We start from the raw sequence: 26182 nt of genomic DNA on the forward strand, positions 1-26182 counted from the left end.
CCTTGAATGAAATTTAATTGATTGTAAGACCAAAAAGATAAATAAATTGAATGATAGTTCCAAAATAAAAGATTAAGGGTAAAAAGAAAAGTATTTTAAAATAAAATTAAAATAACATAAACAGTTTATTTTCAATTTTACGGCCGAAGAAAAAATAACAATAACAATTACAAATTCAAAATAAGGATATAAATTAATTTCCTAAATTAATTGCATGAACACAACCATATATTTTTGCTGAACCAACTTTTTTCCAAATAATTTCTAATATAATGAATAAAAAATATATAAAAATATTTTAATTTTTTTTTAATCACTAAACTAATATATGCCGTTAGGGAACATTTTTGCTTTTCCCTAATTTTAAATTGGTACGGTGGACAGTCAATTTCTCTCCTATCTCTCTTCTCTCTTATTTCTCTCTTCACTATTTCTCTCTTCTCTATCTCTTTTACATCCAAACATAGTGTAAGTTCCATGACTAACAATATGGGCTTCTAAAATTATCCATTGAATCTCATATTCCGGTGAATCAAAATTATATAATGAAACAGCGATGTATCAATCATTTGAAATAAAACATTATCGAATTTAAATTAAATATAAAGGATTTAAATTAAATATCGATATCAGACATATATAACATAAAACAGAGACAAAAAAAAAATCACATGAAAACACAAACAAAAGAGACATATCTAGCTTTGGTAGTTTGAACTATTCATATCTAGCTTTGGTAGTTTGTTCCTTCTAATTCATCAAAGTTCTTGTTCATTTCAACCAAACTTCAAACTCTAACACAGTACACATTATATCATAAATTCGACAATACCATTACAAATTTGACATTTTTTCAACAAATAAAACAAACAATACACAACAACAATTTCCTAATCAATATAACCCAATCAACCTATAAACATACATCTTGTTTGGGGGCTTTTCAACCTGAATCAACACCCTCTCCCCATCATCCAATCCAACTTCTTCCAAATATTTGAACCAACCTTTTACAATATATTTGTTGTTGCTTCCATCATTAACAATCTCAATCTGACATTCATAAGACTGTGAATTTTCTTCATCAATCAATGTTATTGGTCTGGGTTCCTTCGTCAAAAAATGCATAGCAACAAACTCAGGAAATTCCTGAAATCAAACACCATAACTTCATTTCATGTCCTAAATACAAAAATACCAATTTAATATTACCATTTTACAAATGACAAAAACTTACGATAACTCCATATCCATCGCCTTCATGCTTTTTGATGGTTTGTTGCCACACCCAAACAGGTAAACCACGAACACCATTGCTGTCCCATTCCATAAACATAAACCAACAACTTAGCAAACTACAATAGTAATATCAAACCATATGAACAAAAAATATATCGATTTTTTTTTATATACCTTAAAGGAACAGTTGACATTACAGATCTATTCAGCGTATGTTTGGTTCGGACTGCGAGAGCAAGACCCAAGCGTGATTTTCCTCCTTTTAGAGAATGTTTGGCAAAGTGACAGAGAATTGATTTTACGGTGACTGAAATCACGTTTGAAAAAAATGGAAGTGTGTGTGGAATGCGTTGTTTTCCATCTATCCCTTCACTCCCTAAACTCTCTGAGCGGCTGTTTTCCTTAACATTAGGTTGAATAGGATTAGGTTGAACAATAGGGTTGTATATAACAATAACTGGGCTATATTTTGTTTATCACCCGGCCCAATTAAATTGCTTGTTTTTTGTTTTTTTTTCTTCTTTTTTTTTTTTTTTTGTGGGCTTGTGAATTGGGGCTACTAAAATGTTAAAAGGTCTTTTTTTTTTTTGACGTAATGTTAAAAGGTCTTTTATTTTTCTGAAATACTTTATTTTATTTTTGAAACAATTAAAAAGAAATCCACTATAAAATATTAGTAGTATAATTTGATTATAACAAAATAAAATAATTAGTATAGGACTGGATCTAATTCCGGTAAGTCTCGTACCATGGAGCAATTCTGGAACAATTTTTACAGTCGGGTTTTAAATTTTAAATAAACTTTTTTTTAGGATAATTATTAATCATTTTTTTAGGATTTGTTTTAAATAGAATTTTTTTTTTACACAAGTTTTAAATACAATTAAAAGCGCCATAACTTATACATTTGTATATATGTTAAAGTCCCGTTTGAGAAAATTTAGTAATAAAATAAAAAGATATAAACTCAAATAAGAAATTTATATCTTCAGACAAAATTAAAAAATTTGACCAAGCAAAATATCACCAAACAAAAACAAATATGATATATTTCACAACACTAATACTTACTAATTAAGAGGTTAAAGACATCTCCTTTTACCTCATAAACAACACAACAAAATATCTTTAAATGAGCCTAAAGATATTTCCCACTCATAATAAACTTAAAGTCACATATAACTTGGACAATATAACCAAACTAACTGCATAACATGCTAATGCAACTTGCAGATATAGATTTATTTAGACAAATACTTGTAATTATATCTTACAAAGTTAACACCCAAACACATCCAACAGGTAATCAGCTCATTCTTTTTCAATTTTGGGAACCTTGAGAGCAACATTTGGTTTTGAAGAAATGGCTTCATCAAAATCATCAGTTAGGTTTCGCTTAGAGGATCTAACATTAACCTTCTTTAACCTTCTTTTCTTGGCAGCAGACATACCAACATAGGTATCACTGTCATTCTCATCAGCAACTATAACAACATCAGAGGAATCCCCAACAGACTCATCCAAAACGGCACAATTAGGTGTGACCAAAACATCTTCAGCAAATTTCAATGACTCAGACTTCCCAGACAATTCAATTCCATTTTCAGCAACACGGGTAAGGGAAGAACCAGATTCAGTAATATCCTAATCCAACAAACATATAGATATCAGATAAATCATTTAATTCCTTTTCAATATATACATCTAACAAAACATGAAAGATAACTAAATATTAATTTTACTCCATACCTCAACAGGAGATGACTCATTTTCTTGTAAATCAAAAGCTTCAACAATGGAAGCTTCTTTGCACACTCTCTTAACACGGTAGGACCCATCAAATCGACCACTTGGAGAAACTTTTTTTTCAATCTTGAACAAAAGTTTCATGCCCTTCAAGTCATCAAATTCAGAGGGGTAGAGGCCAGCGTTTTCACCCTAATTAAATTTAAACAATTAATTGACAAAACAGTTACTTTAGGTATAAATATTAAAAAAAAAAATAAGAATACTATATAAACATAAAAAATAAAATAATACCCTGACTGATACAACCAACGCAGAACATTGCTTCTGAATGAGATACTGCATATCACCGTCGAAAATAACAAAGACGGCAAAAGATTCACCATCAAATACATTAGCTTTAACTTTATACCTGTTGAACAATATAAATTATATTAAGAGATGCATTATAGAAAAACTACAAACAAATTGAATCCGAGGACTGTATAGATACCTTGGAGAGGTAACATAAACATGTTTATCGCATCCTTTGCAATAAAAAGCACCTGAATCAGCTACAACACTCCTATGACACTTACAGGAAGGGTACCACCATTTCTCTCCATCAGCAAACCCATCTATCACAGCACAGACAACAAATGTTCCTTCATCACTCAGAGACTCAAGCTGTCCAATACTTTTTTTGGGATATAACTTCAGGAAATCATCCTCAAAAGAAGTTCTAGGACGAGGACCAATTATAGAAACAGAAGATGAAGTTGCAAGTCCACCAATGGCCAGTCTAAAAAAGACACAAAATAAGGAAAAAAACATCATATATAAAATAATCAACGCAATGTAAATTTAAACTTGGATTTTCTCAAGACACGGACCCTTTTTTGAGAGCTTCGGCCTCTTCGGTCTTAGGATCAACAAATATCCTAGTAGTTTTCATGACATTCTGTAAAGAAGCTTTCTCTGCAATTGGAATAAATTGTATATTAATAGAAAACATTAAGAACTAATTTCAACTACTACAAAAACTAACTACAGAAATTTATAGACTTTACCTCTAAAAATTTTAATCTTAGCAAACTGAATCACAACAACGGGCAGGCCTTTCGAGGAATTACCAATTAACCTTTGTAGCTCATCAACATAGTCACCAAACAATGCGCATTCACACTTACCGCTACGTATATAAATATTTAAATCGGTTATGAATAGTAGGAAAAAAAAAGAAAAAAAAAAAATAGATGAATGAGGTACGAATTACCTCTGATCAGTTAGCTCGAGCACAATCATTTTTACCAGTTTGTCATCACGAAGATACTCCCTTTCAGTTGATATACCAGTCATTACACCCATAACATCTAATTAAGTAAAATAAATGAAAAAAAAAAAAAACCCACACTCAAAATTAGTTACAGACAAACATTAAAATATAAAATAATATATATCAAATCAACCAACCTAGTAAGAAGCCAAAGTCAGCAGTATAGCTTGAAACTACATCAAGATCAGTAAAGTTAAAACCAAAAGAAGGAATATCAGGACCATCACAAATCTGAACCTTTGTCTTCATCTGAAATACCAACTTGTAAGGATGAAGAGTCGGACGATATCCACCAACACTTGGAGCAACAGCAAAATGGGAGAGTTTATAAACATCTCCTTCATTAATTTTCTTATCAAATAAATAGAGCAATTGTTTCCTTATTGAGGCATGAATCTTTCCTCCCTGTAATATTCAAAAACTCAAAAAATTAATTATGACTAAAAACGTTGATACACTAAAAAACAAATACTAATTATAATCAAAATAACAACAGAACCTTCTCATCAATAAGGACCATTTCCAACCCATTAACCTCGCCAGGACTCATAAACGAATGAACTGGCCACATTCGAAGAACACGAACTCTGAAATTCCATGAATCACGTCCAGGGATAACATCGGACAACATGTCAAACGAAGAACCCATTTCGTCGCAATAAAGCCAAATACGAATTTCTGATTGATTGAGCCTCAAACGCATTCGACATTGAACAACTTCAAATGGTATTTATAGATAAAATAGGAGAATAATGAACGCTATTACAAATATTTTTAAACTGACACATAACAGTGGAAGAAAAAGGATTATACAGAGATTCTAATCCACCATGAAAAGTACAAATTATATGCCGCCAAAAGAATATGATAATTAGAATCAGAATCTAATAAGTGAGCGTGGAAGAAGAAAGTTCCAGATCTCATTCAATTTGTACAATTTGAATAGTGAACAGCAAAAGCGAATGAGGCGGAATAGGAAGAAAAGCCTAAATATAATTTTCGAAAGAAAAAAAATATGCAACTTTAGGAAGAAAAATTTTGGTTTGTAAAACATTGATACGGCCAAAGGGTTTTGTGAGATAATATTATCAATTTCAACTTTACGAATGAATTTATTATTTAAAAAAAAAAAATCAATACCTTTCTTTGTAATATTCGTAAAGTTGGGCCAAAACAAATTTTGACACAAAATTGGGCTAAATTTGTTCCTAGACCATGGCGTTGGACCACCCAACTTTACCATGACATAGAAAATAGAATTATAACCACATCAAATTTAACCAAATCCTTTAAAATTTATTTTAACTAATGACTTTAAGAAAGTTTAAATAACTTTCAATAGTATTACTCGCTCCGTTTCTTATTCTTTGTCGTTTTAGAAAACAATTGTTTCAAATTATTTATTTTTTTGATAATTTAAGGTTATATTTTGTCTATTATATTCTCATATAAATTCTAAATATTTAGGAATAGTTGTTCAAACCGTAAATTATTTAATATATATTTTAAAAACTAAAGTTTTTTTCGGGTAAATAAAATATTAATTTTTTTTGGTATATAATATATAAAGTTTATTGGAAAGATAAAATGTGTGAAAAAAATAAAATGAATTTATTGGTGAATTAAAATAAGGGTATAATAGGAAGATAAAATGTAAAAATATGGTAGAAATTGTTGAGTTTGTTTATTAGGAGAGAAAAATATGGTAGAAATTGTTGAGTTTGTTTATTTAATGATCTTCTTATTTCTTTATTTCATGCAGTAGTTGAAGATGGTAAACAATTATTTGAATCCTTTTGAACTTTATTGTTTATCTTATGCAAACAAAATAATTCACCACTTTTAATCGACGGGTTCCCTTATAAATACATCAAAGAATTCAAAGAATACCAATGTATAGATTTATTTATCTAACCAGATACATATGAAAATACCAACATACGAAAACAATTTTTTTTTTATTACATAGAGGGCAAAAGCCCATCACACGAAAACAATTTAATCTAAACTCAATATATATATCTGAAAACAAAGTTAGAATAAAAATGAAACGACTAAAAGCGATAATAAATAATAAGTCCTGAGAGATATAACATAACCTGCTACTTCCTACGTAAAATTAAAGTAAAAACTGGGATTTTAGTAGTATAACATTAATTGAACTTAGTTTATTATTATTAATTTTTAAATAAGTAATTTTTATTTAATATGGATATGGCTCACACCGTAAATTTAACATTTATTTATTATAGTATTCATTCATGCTATTTCATATAAAAAGAAATTAACTGCCTTAGTTTTTAAATTCACATCATTCTAAAAACTGCTATACGATGAGTACACTATAAGATAATTTAGGCCGTGTCTTTTTCATTGATAGATAATCATATATATATATATATATATATATATATATATATATATATATATATATATATATATATATATATGAAAGAAATATGTTGTTATGATTCTATTAATCATTTAGAATCAATTCTCATAATCATCTTTCCATATTTATATATCTAACACACCGCCGTAGTCGAAACTGGAGGTGAACGAATGTTGAGACTATCACGAAAGTCATCGAAGAGTTGCAACGGAAGTCGCTCTGATACCATATAAGATAATTTAGGCCGTGCCTTTTTCATTGATAGATAATCATATATATATATATACATGATAGAAATATGTTGTTATGATTCTATTAATCATTTAGAATCAATGCTCATAATCATCTTTCCATATTTATATATCTAATATACACCAATTGTAATTTAAGATAATTGCATACTAAATCTTTTCATCTATTTAATATATTGCTTATACAATGGAAGAGTAAAAAATCACATAAAGATTCAATTAGATAGTTTATTCATATTCTTATTCTTATAAATCACATTTAGTACTACGTGCTATAAATAAGATGGGCAGCAGACATTCCAAATACAAATATTAACTAATTTAATACCGTACATTATATCTATGCATAACTTTAAATCTTCTGAAATACTTCTCGGTAAACAAAATTGACAGTAGTATTAGAAGCTTCGCCATTTTCATCGACTATTAAAATTTTGAGACCAGTCCTTGTCTTCACACGCGAGATAGCAACATAAAGCTGACCATGAGTGAATACAGGTCTTGGAAGGTACAATCCAACATTTGATAAAGTTTGTCCTTGACTTTTATTAATAGTCATCGCAAAACACAAGGAAAATGGAAATTGGCGTCTCTCAAAAGTAATAGCAGCATTAGAATCAGATGGCATTAACTTCATCCTTGTAACATATACTTGTTCCCCACCATGAGAACCATTCAATATACGTGCACCAATTATTGTTTTCCCAAGATGATTTATAACCAACCGCGTACCGTTGCATAAACCAGCAGACACATCAATATTGCGAAGAAGAATAACCGGAACACCAACCTTAAAACGCAACTTATGATTAGGCAATCCAGAACATTTAATGTCATTCAAAAACTCGGTTGTTATCCAACGACGATCAATTCCAACATCTTCATCACACTTGCAAATTGAATCACAGCTTAGATACTCAGATGCTTCACCTGGAATTAGTGATAGTACGAAATCATTAACCTTCTCAACCAGCTCAAGAGTCGGTGTCAAAATAGCTCGATCTTGGAAAAAATCATCGTTTGAAATATTCTCAAGCAATTCAGGGTAAACCGCATCAACAATATCACGTACATGATCACCTGAACCTTTAATACAAAGATCATCGGGAATTTCAATAAGATACTGCCCATCATCGTCAACACCTATTTTGCCATCCCCGATATCAAGATTCCATTTGGCAAAATCAGTCAAAGATTTCATTTCATTCATATCTGAAGAACTTTGGAGCCTCATATTTTTGGATAGTTTCAAAACTGTACAAAAACGCCACAAAGGAGATGAATTAATAGTTGCATGAACAATATCCGGCCTACCTCCCTTGGGAACAACTGGTAGAATCTGCCGAAAATCACCACCAAACACAACAGTTTTACCACCAAATGGAATCTCCGATGCACCTCCAACATGGTTGCTCATGATATCACGCAAAGTTCTATCAAATGCTTCAAAAGCTGACCTATTTATCATCGGAGCTTCATCCCAAATAATTAAACTTGCCATAACTAACAAATCTGCCTTCTTACTATTTTTCTCAATTCTGCAACACGATTCTTCGGTTAAATTGAGTGGAATAGCAAATTGTGAGTGAGCAGTTCTTCCACCGGGAAGTAGTAGAGAAGCAATGCCACTGGAAGCTACATTTAGAACTATTTTGTTTTCCGAGCGAAAACGAAAAGACAATGTATTCCACAAGAAAGTCTTCCCTGTACCTCCGAAACCATCAACAAAAAACATGCCACCAGTCTTATTATTTACTGCGCTGACAATTATATCATAAGCATGCATCTGGTCTTCATTTAGAGATTTAAAATATTCATCATGCTTGGACAACATCTCACTTGAACCATAAGACAACTCGTTATATATTAGCAAGTTGTCATAGGGATCAATCTCTGGAGATAATATTTTAGGCATGCACTCAAAGTCAGTTAAAGTCAATCCATTACGACGCAGTAATTTATCAATTTCAATCAAACACATCTGTTTCAACTCTTCTGAAGGTATAATGAGATCTACAACAAAAAAAAAAATTAAAAACATCCAACGCAGAAATTATAATATAAAAAAAAAATGAGTTTAAATAAAGCATTAAAAGTACTAACCTGGTTGATTTAAAGCACGTCGTCTGTCGAATAGGATTCCGTCCGACAGATTTTCCCATTGATGTTCAAAAACTTTCCCTGGATCACTCATACATGATGTCAATAGTAACACAGAAAAAACATTACGAACGTATGAACCAGTTCCAAGAATTGAGAGTTCATCAATAGCATCAATAAATTCACGATCATTTGCAAGTAAACCCAACTCGTCACAAGCTTCGCGATAAGAATCATAAACATGTCCATCAACAGTTCGAATATCTTCAAAACATGTGCAACCAACCTGGATATTCAACAATAGTCGCATGTAATACAATTCTCGGTTGCTATGAGGAACAAATGTGAGTCTACCAATCGATTGACCCTGCTTTCTTGGCTTCCACCTACGTTTTTTTGAATCGTAAACAAACTTCGTAGGGAATTGGCAATAGGTTAAGCTTCTACCCGAGTCATATTCGCTATTTGCCTCCATCCAAGCAAGAAACATTGTATTTTTATCCCTATTTCGAGATAAAACATCTTCCAAATTGGTGGTGTCCTTGAAAACGACTCTTTGTTCGTCTCTCAGATGAAAAGTCAGTCTCTGGACAGGTGGCCATCTTCTGTGAATATCAAAAGCAAATAACCTCCAAATAGACTCCGATGGAGACAAATATCTGCAATCGTAATACTGTTGAATTTCATCAACAACCTCTTCATCACCAACCTGCAAAGTCGCGGTTACCCTATCTACTCCCTTGGTGATGTACTTGAACAAATACTTGATGCAATTAGATTTGTTGCAAAACTCAATGTTAACATGGGCCTGATACTTCATTATGAGAGATGGATTATAAGGAACAACACTGCGATTGTCAAGCTGGACATCTTTTTTTAGCACCGTCACACCAAGATCTCGACGACGATATACGGGATAGCCACTTTCATCAAAAGTTGTTCGATCAACAAACTTCTTTGGATAAAATTTGGAACATGATCGATTTCTCATGCAGGGAGAACTTGGCCTAGCTATGCCACAAGGACCATGAATCATGAATCTTGTTACAGCTGAAAAAAGTTTCGGATATAGAGCTTCATCGGGTAGCTCAGCACAAATGACTGAATCAATTGACTTCGGAGAATCTAGTTTGTTACGCCGGTGCAACCACAATAGAATATGAGCATGTGGCAGACCCCTCTTTTGAAACTCAATAGTATACAAACCTATCAAATTTATAAATGTTATGAAATCCAAAAAAATTAATTTACATATCGTGTAGAATACATACTTATATGTAAAAAAAAAACATATGTAAAACAACTTACTTGCAATTACTTTTCCAAAGTATTTCCCCTTTTTGAAATCATTCATCATCTCTTCCAATTTCATCTGGAATACCCTGCAACTAATATCCGGTCGATATGGAGCACTGTTACCAGATTTATAAAGATGTCGCTGAATTTCTTCCCAGGTTGGATTGCAAGTAACAGTCAAAAACAAATCAGGATAACCAAATTTTTTGCAAATGGCCATAGCGTCCTGACAATTATTAAACATATACCGTCTACCGCCGGTGAATGACGAAGGCAAAACAACACGCGAACCAATGGAAGAAGCATCAACGTCACCGCGACTAACAGCTTCTTCGACCCCGAGCAAAAAGCCAGAACGAATATTACTCTGATTATTTCTGACATAGGACAGCCTCTGAGCCTCAATCATTGAGTACAAATCCACTGAAAATTGTTGGAAAAGTCTCTTGCTGTTTAACAAACCGGAGAATTCAGAATGTCGTTCTTGCATACGAAAAGCACCAAACTCGCGCAAAGTGACCCTCTCACGTCTCTTCGTGCTCAAAGAGGAAGTCAATGAGTTGCGCCTAATGTCTTCAGAATATTGATCCTCACCGTAAGGAAAAAGAAGCGGATACTGCAGCGGTATAAACTTGGAATGAGTCTCGTGGATACGTTGAAGATGGCCATCCTTCTCACGAACCACAATATCTCTCCCGCATTCTGAACTATCAAAATCGCCAACAATTAAAGCAGCAACTTCGCTAATTTCAGGAACATTATATACACGGACATCGGCCGTTCTATTGCGAAATAAACGAAGCTGCACCGGAATGTTTTGATTAAGCTGGCGAAACTCACGAACCATTCGAAAGCTCTTTACCAAAATATTATGATCATCCATTAATTTCAGCAAATCAGCTACCAAAGATGGATCAAGATTCTTTCCCGTGGAATTATCACTGTAAAAATAAAAAGGATTTAAAGTAAGTTCAATTAATTTAAATATAATTAATTCAAATAAATTCACCAAATAAATGAAATAAATACCTAAAATGAGACAAACGATTTGTAACTTCATGCTCAGTGTCATATATATACATCTGTGCAAATTTGGGTCTGTAGCCTTCGTTCGGAATTAAACTTCCAATCCTATGATAGTTTTGTCCACCTATGACAAAATTGGGAGGACCGCGTCCGGTATTTTCCCCCTTCAAAATCTTGCCTCCCATTGAAGTAAAAGCAAACATGTTATTGTATGATCTAATATTTGAAATAAAATGTCGACTTCTTGCATCAACACCATTGAATAAGTTCTTTAAAAGCAAAGGAGGTTCAATCATCAGCGGAATGGTAACCTTTCCTCTCATACAACATAAAGATACTTCAAATGCTGAAGTATGAGAATTTTTCTTTAATTTCTCAAGATCCCAAACCAAGGCATCGCATTTCGGACACACCACATTCATATCACCAATATCGGAATATTCTACATGATAAAAATAACATTTTAATCATTAATAAGATACACAACTTATAAAAACAAACTAATTAATATCCAACAATGTACCTCGCGCTTCAGCCGAAGAAAATATCACAGTGTTGTCTTCATCCACTCCGATATTTGAGTTGCCACCGGAACCCTCCACTATAGCTGGACATTAAAATATGGTTATCTATTTTAAAATAAAAATTTACAAAAACAATTATCAAAGTTAAATTGAATACAACGGACAGATGAAAACTCACTTTCCAATGAATGTAGACCAAGATCATTAATACGACGACGCTTTGAACGAAATCCTGATCTTGATGTACGTTTGAAAACTAAATAATATTATAATGACAAAAAAAAAAGGAAAAAAAATCAATATTATTCTGAAAAAAATAATTTATTGTCAAGAAAAACAAACTGCAGAAGATAATTAAACACTTACTATGTACGATTCAAAAAAAAAATACACTCACTATGTAACGAAAAAACAATTCTACACTAACATTACAAATATAATCAATTAACTGTATAACGAAAAGACAATCTAAATTAATTAGCATGTGAAAAAGTTATTTTTTTTTAAAAAAAAAAAAAACTATAACTTACTTCCATTTCTAACTGCATAATGGGTTCGATGGACATGAAACATAGTCCTTTTTTCCTTTAATTTTTCTCTTCTTTCCAAACGTCTTTGTCGAGCTACAGACGATGGATTATCAACAACCATTGGATTGGGACTGGATTCTGGAATGGAAGTAGGTTGGAATGCAATGTTCCTCTTTTGGATCAATATCAACTTTCTCCGGAGACGCCTCTGCCGAGCAACAGATGCTGGACTACGAATGTTTCTTTGGTCCATAATTGTAAAAAAGGTGATAACAGAGGTGAATACACAATAGAGTGAGGGGTATTTATAGTATATCCGCCAACAAACAAAATCAAATAGAATATAGATTAATTAATATGCACATGATGTAAAGAATCAAAGAAAAACTTGAACACCAAGTAAAGAATATAATATTTTTATCAGGGAGAATATAGGAAAATATTCTATTGGAATCTAGACGAAGGGAATAACAACCACTAACCGACAAAATACAACCACAACTTGTTATATCTTTTTTTTTTTTTTTCTTTCTCTAAACCAACCTGTTGTACCTTTTTTTTTTTACAGAAAACCAACCTGTTGTATCTAATATAGTTTATAACTACTATTTTTTTTTTCCCGTAAATTCATCATTATAACCATTCAATAATGTTTATATTCATCATTTTAATCTTTACCAATATTGATAGACCATTTGGTCTGTGAGTTTCAATCATGACCATATTTTAGTTAAATTTTTAAGCAAATTAATATAAATATATTATTTGTCCAATGTAATTTTGACCCTCCGCGTTTCAATTGTTTGATTTTAATCCCCTAAATTTTACAATTGTTCGATTTTAACCGTCAAGTTTTAATTGTTCAATTTTGGCCACCGAAACTTACGCCCTTTTGCAATTGCTAGCCCCATTGAGTTTTTTTTTACTAAAGTGTACATGTGACATTTTCTAAAAAAATAAAAATTGTTTCTAAATTAAATAATATTATAAAAATAATAATATTTGCTTTTATAAAAATGAATGGAATTTTTTCTTATCAAAGGGTTTAATAATTATTTTCTTTTATTAACAAAAAGTTTAAAAAGTATTTCAAATCAGAGTTCACATTTTTTTTACTTTTTTATGCAACAAAATAATTTTATAAACTATTAAGAAGACAAAGGATCACTCTTCCAGCTCTATTAAGAAGTCTACTCTTCCAACCTGTTAATCTAGATTGAATTCTATCAAGAATATAGTGAAAATCTTGTTTCTTTATTCGGCCAGATAATAGAGGGAATGCTAAATATTTGCCAATATTATAAGTATGATGAAAGTCAATAAAAGAAGCATATTATGTAGATACTTTTACATGACTTGAATTAGAATAAGGAAAAAACCAGGACTGGCGAATATAACTTCTAATCCATAAGCTAGACAAAATTGTTTGATCTGAGAGGTCTTAGCTTGAGTAAACAAAAGGCAACCATCTATAAATAAAATGTGAGAAATAGATGGACCATGTTTGGAGACTTGACCAGCTTCCATTTTTTCCGTTGGACCTTCTCTTGGATGACAAGATCAAGTTTTTCCACACATAAAAGAGATAGGGGGACATAGATCTGTTGTCTTAGTCCTCTATAGGGAGAAAAACTATCAACTTTCTCTTTATTCATCTATCAAGTTTAACACCAAGTTAGAAGTGGTAGTACAGATCATGATAAGATTAATAGTCTTGAGAGGGAAATCAAGTTGAGTTAGAGTGAGCTTAAGAAAGTTTCAGTGTATCAAAGCACAAAGCTTTCTCAAAATCAAATTTGAAAAGGAGTGCATTTTTTACCTTTCTACCAAAGCCTATGTTAGTACCTGTCTACCACTAATGTCACATTCTTACAAATTCCTAAGTACAAACCTCATATCATAAGTTTTATTTCTCTATTCCTCCTCTATTCCACAGTCACATTTGTATTCTTGAACAACATATTTCTTAAAACACTTATCCAACAAAAATGCTTTTTAATACCAATAAGATCACCAAGTGCTCTTGCAGAGGGTTATGATGAACACATAAGGATTCAGGACACACATGAACCCTCTTTATAATTTCATTACTTGTTCCCTGCATAAACAAACACATTAATTAATTAAATTAATTAAACTGTGTGTGTGTGTGTGTGTGAAACAAAGAAAAAATAAAATGAGAAAATAGGAGTCAATAAAAGTCAACAGTGAACAACAATAATTGTTTGTGAACCACAGCAAGGCAATATAATTAAGTTTATGTTCTTCATTTCCTACTTACACAATAACTGGTGTTAAAATGGAAGGCCAAAAAAGTCATGATACTTGAAGATTGTTATTAGTTGATCTTGATTTAAGCATTATAGATGATTTAGAATTTCACCTAGAGCTACTGCCAGTTGAAACCAAGGGAAGGCATAACATTATCTGGTCTTGCATAAAATGGGAGAAACATTTGAAGATTGTCTGAATCTTACACAATACAACCAAACAACCAGAATCTAGATCATATATTTTAACGTAACTCAACCTAATTCATTAACAAATAGATAAAAATAACAAATTAGAAAAATCACTTTTTACAAAATCATGGAATTGGAAAGCAATGGAAAATTTTGGAGAGAATGAATTTGCCAAAATGTGTTCTAATGTACCAAAGCAATTAAAGTAGTGGATTGATCGAAAAAAACAAAGAAGACATAACCTCACTGATTAGATAAATTACAAACTCATCAATAAACCACAAAGTTGATTAAACTTTCCTCACTTACCCTTTTGTTTCAACCTATCTAGCTTCACAGTTTTGGGGTTTGCAAAAAATAGATAGACACCAAAGATAAAATCTCAGTCTAAAAAGGTAAAGAAAAAGTTGGTAACAGATTTGTTCTTTAACTTTAAAAATAACCCAGATTCGCTCCAATTTTAAGTGGAGGTTCATCAAACTAACTCACTGCCACTGCCCGTCAACTCCTTCCTAGCTTGGTTTGAGTTGCTGTTAGAGCTAGATCCAATGCAAAAGGTAGAAGATCCAGAGAAAGGACGTGTATCAATCAAAACACTCTTCCCATTGTTGACAAAAGGCTTGACGACCGAAATTAATTCATCCCCAACAGCTTCAATGTGATACTGAGGAACTGATGGTACACTTATGGACTGCACAAGTTAACAAAATGAAATAATAAAAAATTGGAAGAAAAATAAAATAATGATCTCCATCAAATGGAAAAATCACAGCTTTCGTTTTTTCAAGTAATTAAATGAACCTTTATAGGAGTAAAAGCTCTGCCAAGATCATGGAAACGACGAACCGAACCCTCGTCATCAGTCATGTTAACAATTTCAACAAAGTCCTCAAACCCATATACTGTTCTTGTCATTTTTTTAACAATTAGCAACACATCTTTTCCATTAAATGCTTGTTTTCCATAAAACCTCAATGCAAACTTAGTTCCCTATTCATTTTGAGAATAAAATTGAAATCCATAATTAATAATATATATTAATATTAACATAAAATAATAATTAATATTAGGAGTTCGTATTCAAACCAAAGAAATAAGATTCAGAGCATGGATTCCTCGTAAAGGATGATCTGTCATTTGGATAAAAGCGGTTGCTGTGCCATCGTCAATTGCCATTTGTAGTCTAAACCTAATAACATTATAGAAAATTAACATCAACGGTAATAGCGGGAAAATTTAAAAATTTAAAATTATAAAAAATCTAAGAAAGATATAAAATATATTACATAAAGATACCTGTTTGACACTGGGAAGACATACATATTGCAATTGGGACAATAATAAGCTCGAACACCAATCTCAAGAAATTTTCCACATCTGCATACGGGGTACCACCAACTTTTTACTTCAGAAGTGCCGACAACTTTGGCACACAACACATAGAAACCGGACTCTGGAGTCTCAATAAGTTCTCGTACAGTTTTCCGTGGATAAAGACGATCAAATGGAGTGAAATCAGAGACCACGATAGAATTTACTTTGTTGCCATTAACCAAAGAAGAGACACCTCCAGCATTTGCTACACTAAAAAAAAATACATGGCCAAATTCGTATAAATTAATTATAAATCAAAACTACTGAAATCTTCCAATAATGAAATAGATCATGATCAATAACTGTACCATCTATTGAATTCAGACACAATGGGAGTCATAGGATTGAACATGACCGTAGTAACTTCTTCTAAATTCACAACACACACATAACCTATTACAAAATAAACAGAAATTTAGTTCCAATTTAGAATGCTTTTTCCAAATACATAAAGGTAGAAGGACAATGTAACGGAATAAACTTCAACGAAGCAACTAAAACTACATCTGCACATAAAATTCTTCGGGGAACAAAATTCAAGTGCCAAAACCCTCGTTTTTAGAAGAAGAGCAAAATACAACTTTTTTCTACCCCATACATTAATCTCCAAGTAAATGTTGCATGTTACTTTATAGTCTTAAATATACCTCTATCGCTTGATATCTTTGCAAACTGCAGTACAACAGTAGGATGAAGATTTGATGATTTAGACATCATCTCGCGAAATTTGTCTACATATTTTCCACTCAAGGCGCATGGAAATCTCCCTCTAATTCAAAAACCATATCTTAATAAAGAGAATATTGGGAAAACGGGTCAAAAATATTTTGTACTAAGTATCTAAACCAGATAGTTTCTTACTTCCAATCAGCAAGCTCAAATTTTACGACTGAAGTTTTACCATCGGACAAGGGATCCTCTAAATCAATTTGATAAAAGACAAGAACTCCTATGGCATCTGCATACGAAAATGAAATACGTATAACCAAAACAATAATTCCAAAAAATTTTACTAATAAAATATTTGAGTTCCTAAAATAAAAATAAATACATAATCCATATCTTACCAACTAAGCAGTTGAAGCCAGCTCTCCGAGTCAAAATTTCATTAGAACTGACGAACTTCAATCCATAATGATCGATAGATGAATTGTATGAACTCACAATCACGGTTTCAAAACAGAACAGTATTCTGTGCTTATCGGGAGAAAAGGAGTCGCCATTACAGTGCTCAACCACACGAAAGTAATAGATAACATAGACATAATTCTCTTTAATAAGATGAGCAAACCGGCTAACCAAATGTGGGAAGATAGTTGCCTGTATCTTATTTCCCTGCAACATTAGAACCACATAATATACCTCAATATCATTTACATTACTAATAACTAAAAAATTACATAACAATCATATATACATATATATATCAACCTGACTATCAAGTAAAAGCATCTCAATTGTCTTTATATTTCCATCAACGTCACGCTTTAAATTTTCAAATAATCTAATAACTCTAACTTGGATTTTCCAATCATTTTTCGAAGGCGTCAGTGAGCTTATAGGAGAATATATCTCAGACATATTTCAAGGATAGTTACTTTCAATCTTATAATATAAATGAACTTTACGTTGGCAAAGGAGCTGGGTATTTATAGAGAAAACGCAAAACAGGTAAAGAAATAAAATATAAATAACGAATACTATAACATAAAGGAAACAATAGTTTCCTAAATAGGATGCAAATAAGTCAAATGAAGAATATCGGTAATTAATGAAATTACTGTGTACACAGAAAATATGGAAACAACAATCAAACCTGCAAACAGTATGGCAGGTAGAATATGTTGCGCGTGGACCGGGATTGTGGATTGTGTGAGACTGTAGTGCCACATTCACATGACTTTGGTTCTTTGTAGCTTGTTAGATTAATCGTATGATTTAAAATGTGCCACGTTACCTGTTATTCATTTAAGGAAAACACGTTATGATTACTATTTTCCATCTTCTCCTTCACCAGACTAACAGCCTATGTCACAATTCATAAACCCTAAATTAAACCTTCTTCTCTCTCGCTTCAACCATTCTCAAAACTCCGGCAACAACACCGCCGCAACGTTCCGGCGTTGCATTCCACCGGCCATCCCAACTCCAACACCACAAACACATAAGAAGTTGAAAAAGTAGAAAAAATGGAAAATTCAGTGGAAAACAACGAAATTGATGCAACAACAACAACAACAAAATCGAATGAAGAGAAAACGGAATTGGAATTGAAATTGAAATTGAAATTGAATTAGAAATTGAAGTTAAAGAAGAAGCTAGAGAAGGAAACAGAGAAACCTGATAAGCGTGGTGTTTGTTATTTGAGTCGCATTCCTCCTCATATCGAAAGAGCAGAGACTGATTTCGGTGGTGAGAATCAAAGTCGATGTCGACGGAATAAGGGATTCACAGCGGCGGTGAAAGGAATAAGAAAGAGATTTAGGATTTCTTTTAAAGCGTATTAAATATTAAATAACAAAAACAAACCAAATGGCAAATTAGCGTCAATACTATTAATTCATACGGACACGATTAAAACAACGGTACACCGACTTTTCCAGGAAAAACTCACACAATCCCGGTCCTAATGCATATATAAAAAGGCAATCATCATATATAAAAAACCAAAGAATTTAGTTTTTTAAATTTGAGTTACCCTATTTAATATATAATTTTTTAAAAAATCAGTGATAACTAAATTTCAACATCGAGCATAAAGTCCCTAACTGCATACTCAGATAAACTAAACCAATTACCATTTCGATGTATTATATATGACAAAATGACACAAAAAAAAATTATATATAAATACTCCATCCCATCTTAATTATAAGCAAATTTTAAGCAAATTTTCACTTTTTAATTTCAATCAATAACTAATATATTCAGCTTAATTATAAATCACATACAGTATCAAATATATCTAAAAATAAAAAATTTACTTATAAAAAAATCCAAATAAGCAATGTTTAACTAAAAATATAAATAATTTTTCAAAAAAAAACTAAAAATATAAATAAGAAATAAATAAACAGACACAAATGTGGCTGAATATATGACCATGAGTTATTACAATATAAATTGATTGACAACTCAGAAGATATGGTCCCTATTTTGGTATAAACCAACTGAACAAACAATAGGGGTACCCAATGTTTAGTAGTGCACAATAAATAGAAAGATATATTCATAGATATCAAACAAACAGTATGTTCCATAATATGACTATATTTAATTAAAGGGTGGTCGATCAGTTGTCTAAAAATAATTGCAATATATCATTTGTATAAAATTAATACTTGGTTAAAAAAAATGATACATTGATATAAATTAAATAATGCATTAACTTTCACTTCTATATATTTTATTATTTTTCCTTTTTAACTACCACCATTAAAGAATTACTAATCAAGTTCAATTGGATATTAAAGAAATCTGTGAATATTACTCGAAAGTTAAAATAAGGAGGACTACATTAACATTCAATTACTAATAAAATAAAAACATTATTCTTATTGATACACACAACTTGAGACGAACATGTAAAGAGAAATACAACAAAAAACTTAAGAAAACATTACACAATTTGGGCCAATTTAAAATAACATTGACATGTTAAAAACACTAAACTTATAAAACCTAATTATATAAATTAGACCCTTAATTTTCTCTAAGGCATTTGACAGACTTGTCATTTTCACCCTTGGGCGCTTCATCGTCAAATTGAGCCAACTTGCGCTTCGAACCACGTGGTATACTCGCACTTGATTCAGTCAAGACATTAAAATCATCTTCCTGTAGAAATATGACATGATAAAATTAACTTAATAAAAAGTAAACTCACAAAATTATAAAATACAATATAAAAAATAAAAAACTTACATTTCCCAAGAATATGGGGTGTTCAGGATTCGCATACAAATGAATCAATGTAGGATCACGGAATACATCCACAACCTCGATAGTTAAAAAACCACAAGCATCACAGTAGTCGGTCTTTTTGACCTTGAAAATCATTGGATCTCCAAAAAGGTCATCGAGTTCAACGGGATAACTACTCGACGATTCATTCTACAAAATAAAATAAACTTTACGTACATTAGAAAAATAATGACAATATTATATGCAATTTAATCAATAATTATCAACCATACCATCGAGCTAAGGATTTTGCAAGTTTGAGGAGCAAATGATTGAACAACATCATCAAACATAACAAAAGTGAGTTCATCGCTATGATCGGAAACATTGAAAATCAAACGATGCCTACAACATAATAATATAAGATGAATCGCAAGTGATAGTAATTTTTTAAAACCTAATAATAGTGACCAATAAATACCTTTTGGCTTTCGTTTTAGAATCATCACAAAACCATGTATCAACTCCCTCTTCAACACCAACGTAACACGCGAGAACATAAGCAAAACAATCTTCTTTTAGATCATAAAGATCAAATAATTTGGATATTTTTTGCAACTCTATAAAATTTTTCAAAGCCTTGTTGGGATTGACATAGTCAACACCATCGCTCATTGTCTCCATTTTGGACGTAATGTATGGTATAAGATAACACAATAAACACATAAAATAAATGGAACAATGAGGATATATATATAGGGAATCAATAAGCCAAAAAAATAAAGGGAAAGAATCTTGGAGGGAGATATGTAGTTTGAAACTATGAGACTAATAATACTGTACACATGGGAATATTCCAAATGGCTAAGTCCTCATATTGACTGTTGATTGGTAGAAAAGGATTATCCAAAAAAAATACACTATTTAATATTCTAAACAAATAGAAAAAAACAAAAAAACGTAAACATATATTTAACTACGTATATATAAAATTACATGAAGAAAATCAAGATTAAAGTAATTAACATAAGTTGAATAATATGGTTATGAGAATACAATGTTAAATAATTTCTCGATAAAATAATTCAAAAATTATGGACACTATTAATCCTATCCTACATTTTAGTACATATAAAACCAATCAGAACCAATAGTGTGACATAAATCACACCAAAATACTAAAATTACAATGAAATTCTTTACTAAGTTAGCTGACAATGCAGAAAACATCTGCTCGGGCTTTCTTCTACCGAACAAAACAAATGTAACCGGATAAAAGAACGGATTTAAAGATATATTTTTTAAAAATAACAGATACAACTATATTATTCGTAAATAAAATATTAAAAAAAAAATTCTATGTCATAATTCATGATTATTTTAAAATATTAAATATGAATACAAAATATTTTTATATATTCATATAATTAATATATTTGAATTAAAACTCCAAAATAAAATTTAAATAATATAAAAACAACAGTCTAAATTTCTAAATAAGAAAAAAATTGTTATTATAAATCATTTATTTTTTTATAAAAATTAATATATCTATTGGGTTTAATGTTTTGCAGAATAAAAAATATTAGAAGATATCACATATATATACAAATAAGAAACCTTTCACAGCTAATTTTCTAAACGCTAACACACTCATCGTGCATATTGTGGATCCACTCCTAAAAATGATCCATGCTACCCACAATGCATATATATCAACAAATTAAAAGTTACTTTCAATATATCCACGAAACGCATAAAACGGAATCAACAATAAAATACGTTACAGTACCTGAAAAATACAGATCTATATTAAGTACATGCTGGTCCACATTCGATCTAAAAATAGACAACATGACAATAACATCTACAAAAACTCATAGTACCAATAAGTACATAATACATAAACTAACCTTTTCCCCTTTGCAGACAACTGATGAAACAAAACAGACAAAGGAAGCATGGGGTCCTAAAGTTAATAAAAAAAAAAAAAGAAGATAGTAAAGTGAAGAACGTAAAGTAAAATTATAGTGTCATAGGAGTTAAATGAGAATTCTATATCTAATATCCAACATCAGCGATGCGATTTATTGTGGGCTGAGTAGGACCACATGTAACATTTTTATGGCTAAAACAGTCTTGGACCTTCATTGGATCATTTGGATTTCAACTTATAACATACTACAACACAATTAAAACCAAGGGATTTAGAATTTCACCTAGAGCTACTGCCAGTTGAAACCAAGGGAAGGCATAACATTATCTGGTCTTGCATAAAATGGGAGAAACATTTGAAGATTGTCTGAATCTTACACAATACAACCAAACAACCAGAATCTAGATCATATATTTTAACGTAACTCAACCTAATTCATTAACAAATAGATAAAAATAACAAATTAGAAAAATCACTTTTTACAAAATCATGGAATTGGAAAGCAATGGAAAATTTTGGAGAGAATGAATTTGCCAAAATGTGTTCTAATGTACCAAAGCAATTAAAGTAGTGGATTGATCGAAAAAAACAAAGAAGACATAACCTCACTGATTAGATAAATTACAAACTCATCAATAAACCACAAAGTTGATTAAACTTTCCTCACTTACCCTTTTGTTTCAACCTATCTAGCTTCACAGTTTTGGGGTTTGCAAAAAATAGATAGACACCAAAGATAAAATCTCAGTCTAAAAAGGTAAAGAAAAAGTTGGTAACAAATATGTTGCTATACCTTAAATTTAGTGTCTTGAATTCATACTATTGGTGACTATTTAAAGACTCCTTGTTTGTCACTGCACAAAAAAGGGTTAGCAATCACATGATATATTTGTTTATAGCAATTGATACTCAGTAAGTCATACCATGCAAAGATAGTGCATCAGTGTCATCTTATTGTTAGAAGCATGAGTGTCAGTGAGCGTTAAAAGACTACCCAACTTAAATCCATAAGAGAAGATCTAATAGAATGGATTTGGATTCTTTCATGTTTGAATCAAACATGAGAGGATTATGTTCATCATCTCACCATTAAAATTCATTAGGGGTTTAAACTTCAAAAATAGATAAGTGGGATAAGGATTCAATAAATTTTAATGGTGAGATGATCAACATGATAAAAAATCCTAATAGAACGTCATAAAAGTTTTTTCCAACGATAAATAGGAAAAGCCAGTGATTATCAAAATGTTAAAAATAGAGCTAGCACCATCAAGTCTAAGTCTACCATGTCCAGAAACAAGTAATGATAAGTATTACCACAACTAAAAAAGACTTACCTCTTGGTGTTCCCTGATTCAAATTCAATGTATTACACAAAACAAATATTTTCTTCATGATGTCCTTTAGTTTGTCACTTTTCGGAGCTATAACCAAGAAAAAATGCATAAAGTCAAAGAAATACAAACAGCATAGTGTTAGTAGTTGCAAAAGCAAAGTACCTCTTCACCGCCAGAGTTCACGGTGTTTAAACTCTTCCTAAATTTTGTAACCTGCATAAAGAGGAAAGGAAAATATGATAACTGAAGGAAAATACCAAATCCACGAAACAAAGAAAAATGTTAAAAACACCAATAAACCTGAGCCTGAATTTTGAAAGCGAATACTCTTAATTTTGACTCCACCCTTGGCACCTTCACCAGTTCCAAAAAACAGCCTGAAACAAACAAATAAATATAATATTAATATATGTATAATAGACTCTTAAATCAACTAAGACCTAAAGAACTGGTTTATAATCAAATATCTAAAGGGAAATACGGGGATTTGAAAATGCTTAATCACTTTTCCTTTCACAAGCAACCAAGCACTGTCAATTTATTTGGGGTAAATTTTAACTTCATAAGCATTACAGTTTTGGTAGCTGGCTGCATTATTCAGTCATCATTCCTCCCACCTCCTTCGTATTTTTTTGAAATCAATGATAAAGATGGACAAATAAATTGAATGTGTTGCTTAACACTCTCTACTAATAACAATCGGTTAACTATAAGCCACAAAAAGACACCCCATATAATGTTTACTTAACACTTTCTATTAATAACAATAACAATCACATATAATGCAATGACTAAAATAGAACATTGCAAATCTGTTCATACTTCCTGGAAATCTCCTTGCTGCCAGGAAACACAAAACATAGAAGGTCACGGGAAGCACTCAAACCTCTCAAACACAACATTATACCTCAGAAACAAATTAACAAAATAAATACGAAAGGTCAAAAAATCAAGTTTCATACAAAATTTAACAAAAACGCCAAAATTCACCTCAGCGTTCGGTAACTATAAAATAAATCAACAGTCTGGACTGCCTTTTTGCACCATAGCTTCTAATGTTGATGAGAATCACAACAAAAATTTATCAAACAGGTGGTGTGCATATATAAAATTGAAATAGAACAACATAAAAATTGAAATAGAACACAATAAAGAAACAGAGAAGAAGAAGAACAACAACAACAACAAACTCCAATTCCGATTGATGAAAGCATACCATTGATGGGTATTTATAAGGTGATGTTGCGATGGAATGGAAACATGGGAGGGAGAAGAACGTGCTGAGGAAGAAAGAATAGAATCAGAATCAGAATATTAAAAGAATATAATCAGAATCTTACCTTACAGTGATGCTGCGATGGGATTGAGGAACGTGTTGAAGAATAAGATGAGAAAACCGAATCATGATAAGCTGGCAGTGTTTCTGTGAGCATGTTGGTGTGAAAGCTCCTGGAACGGCGAAGAGAACGGCTTTTTTGCCTTTTGTTAGGTCGGAAACTGTTATGGTTTGGACTTCGCCGGCGGGGTCGAGGTATGAGAAGGTGGATTCGGGAAGTTTGTCGCCGACGGAGATGGTGGCGGAGATTTTGGATGAAGTGGAAAATCGGAGAGGTTTTGGGTTGAAACGGTTGAGTTTGAGGGGGAGGGTAAAATTGGAAGAGAGGGTTTTGATTTTGGGAGATAAGAGTGATGTGGTGGTGGAAGAAGAGAGGAGCTAGAGAAAAGAATGTACTTGATTTACACAACTTTCAGCCTAATCAAAAGAATGTACTTGATCAATCTTTAACTGATAAAAAAAAGGTTAAATTCTTGACAATAAAATCAACATTGAGTACCTTAGATTAAGAGACCAACGAAGAACATTGCTTCTCAATCAAGTATTGCATATCACCGTCCTTTAATTTCTTCTGGAATAAGTACGGCAATTGTTTCCTTACCCACTATTGAGGATATTCTTATTCGACCAGGTATAGGGAATAAAAGAATAAGAGTATATTCTAACCCGAACTGGTTGCAAATCAATAAATGCGTTTGAAAAATTTGAAAATCGAATCTCAATACCATTTCAAAGTAATCCAACAACGCCACATAAGAAGCTGGAACCAAAAACCCTAAAACTTCAAAATTCAACAGTGCTTGAATCAAGGAGATGCAAGTATTTTGAAAACAGCCTTGTTTTTGCCTCCAACAGTATTCTATGAAGGGGTTTCTATTGTTAATAGATAGGATTTGTATTTTTAAATAATTATTTTGCAGACATAGAACATCATAAAAACTTTCTTAAAAAAAGAGGAACTCATAATTTGATCTCTAAGTTGATATTTTTGTTACTTTTATTTTTATTTTTTGAAATTTAAAAAATATATATTTAATTCTTCTCAATTTAAAAAAAATTTAAAATTTTACAAAGAAACTTTTATAGTATTCTATAACTGCATGCATAAAAACTTTCTAGGACCAACCAAATAAATTTTAAGGATAATTAAACAATTCTAAAAATTTTAAAAAATAATACGTATTAATTAAGGATAATTAAAAAAATTAAAAAAATTAAAAAAATAATACGGATTAGTAATGCATGCATAAAGAATTTCTAGAACCAAAACATGTCATTTTTTTTAATAAAAAACAAAATTTAATAATTTTATAGAAACCAAAAATATATTTAAACCTTTAATATTATTTTATTTTTGTCAGATAGTCTAGGTGCTAGAAATTCCACTATTAAGCTTTTAATATTAATCAACATGT

General features: G+C 31.3%; 5 protein-coding genes across 14 annotated transcripts; all 5 read right to left on the reverse strand.

The window, feature by feature from the left end:
• Window positions 1–754: 754 nt before the first annotated feature.
• Window positions 755–1663, reverse strand: LOC123909083. Its single transcript, XM_045959858.1, has 3 exons — window positions 1414–1663; window positions 1238–1316; window positions 755–1149 (listed from the first exon to the last, which is right to left on the reverse strand). The coding sequence occupies exons 1-3, from the start codon at window positions 1431–1433 to the stop codon at window positions 895–897; spliced, it is 354 nt and encodes a 117-aa protein (XP_045815814.1). The 5' UTR covers window positions 1434–1663; the 3' UTR covers window positions 755–894.
• A 597-nt stretch (window positions 1664–2260) lies between these two features.
• On the reverse strand, window positions 2261–5548 carry LOC123908197. Its single transcript, XM_045958754.1, has 9 exons — window positions 4800–5548; window positions 4438–4705; window positions 4241–4337; window positions 4035–4156; window positions 3858–3942; window positions 3479–3766; window positions 3280–3397; window positions 2989–3177; window positions 2261–2883 (listed from the first exon to the last, which is right to left on the reverse strand). The coding sequence occupies exons 1-9, from the start codon at window positions 5001–5003 to the stop codon at window positions 2551–2553; spliced, it is 1704 nt and encodes a 567-aa protein (XP_045814710.1). The 5' UTR covers window positions 5004–5548; the 3' UTR covers window positions 2261–2550.
• Window positions 5549–7076: 1528 nt separating this feature from the next.
• Window positions 7077–12852, reverse strand: LOC123908207. Of its 3 annotated transcripts, none has more exons than XM_045958765.1 (7): window positions 12420–12852; window positions 12068–12145; window positions 11889–11972; window positions 11369–11807; window positions 10352–11280; window positions 9047–10249; window positions 7077–8956 (listed from the first exon to the last, which is right to left on the reverse strand). In XM_045958765.1, exons 1-7 carry the CDS (start codon window positions 12670–12672, stop codon window positions 7296–7298), a joined length of 4647 nt encoding a protein of 1548 aa, XP_045814721.1. In that variant the 5' UTR covers window positions 12673–12852; the 3' UTR covers window positions 7077–7295. The 3 variants fall into 3 exon arrangements, with proteins under 3 accessions (XP_045814721.1, XP_045814722.1, XP_045814723.1); XM_045958766.1 differs by having other exon boundaries at window positions 7147–8956; window positions 11889–11966; window positions 12420–12693; XM_045958767.1 differs by lacking the exon at window positions 12068–12145 and having other exon boundaries at window positions 7283–8956; window positions 12420–12679.
• An 844-nt stretch (window positions 12853–13696) lies between these two features.
• LOC123908208 lies at window positions 13697–25642 on the reverse strand. 8 transcript variants are annotated; one of them, XM_045958769.1, is made up of 11 exons: window positions 18314–18793; window positions 18072–18212; window positions 17323–17590; window positions 17117–17213; window positions 16903–17024; window positions 16564–16648; window positions 16178–16465; window positions 15968–16070; window positions 15683–15871; window positions 15371–15572; window positions 13697–14517 (listed from the first exon to the last, which is right to left on the reverse strand). In XM_045958769.1, exons 1-11 carry the CDS (start codon window positions 18419–18421, stop codon window positions 14507–14509), a joined length of 1614 nt encoding a protein of 537 aa, XP_045814725.1. In that variant the 5' UTR covers window positions 18422–18793; the 3' UTR covers window positions 13697–14506. The 8 variants fall into 8 exon arrangements, 2 of the variants coding, with proteins under 2 accessions (XP_045814725.1, XP_045814726.1); XM_045958770.1 differs by having other exon boundaries at window positions 13697–15572; XR_006809569.1 differs by lacking the exons at window positions 15371–15572; window positions 15683–15871; window positions 15968–16070; ... (5 more) ...; window positions 18072–18212; window positions 18314–18793 and adding exons at window positions 22888–22948; window positions 23432–23518; window positions 23594–23644; ... (2 more) ...; window positions 24772–25184; window positions 25267–25281.
• On the reverse strand, window positions 19769–21473 carry LOC123908209. Its single transcript, XM_045958772.1, has 4 exons — window positions 20640–21473; window positions 20452–20563; window positions 20180–20368; window positions 19769–20092 (listed from the first exon to the last, which is right to left on the reverse strand). Exons 1-4 carry the CDS (start codon window positions 20882–20884, stop codon window positions 19958–19960), a joined length of 681 nt encoding a protein of 226 aa, XP_045814728.1. The 5' UTR covers window positions 20885–21473; the 3' UTR covers window positions 19769–19957.
• Window positions 25643–26182: the final 540 nt, after the last annotated feature.

Source organism: Trifolium pratense, linkage group LG2 (genome assembly GCF_020283565.1).
Source record: "Trifolium pratense cultivar HEN17-A07 linkage group LG2, ARS_RC_1.1, whole genome shotgun sequence".
Classification (NCBI taxonomy): domain Eukaryota; kingdom Viridiplantae; phylum Streptophyta; class Magnoliopsida; order Fabales; family Fabaceae; genus Trifolium; species Trifolium pratense.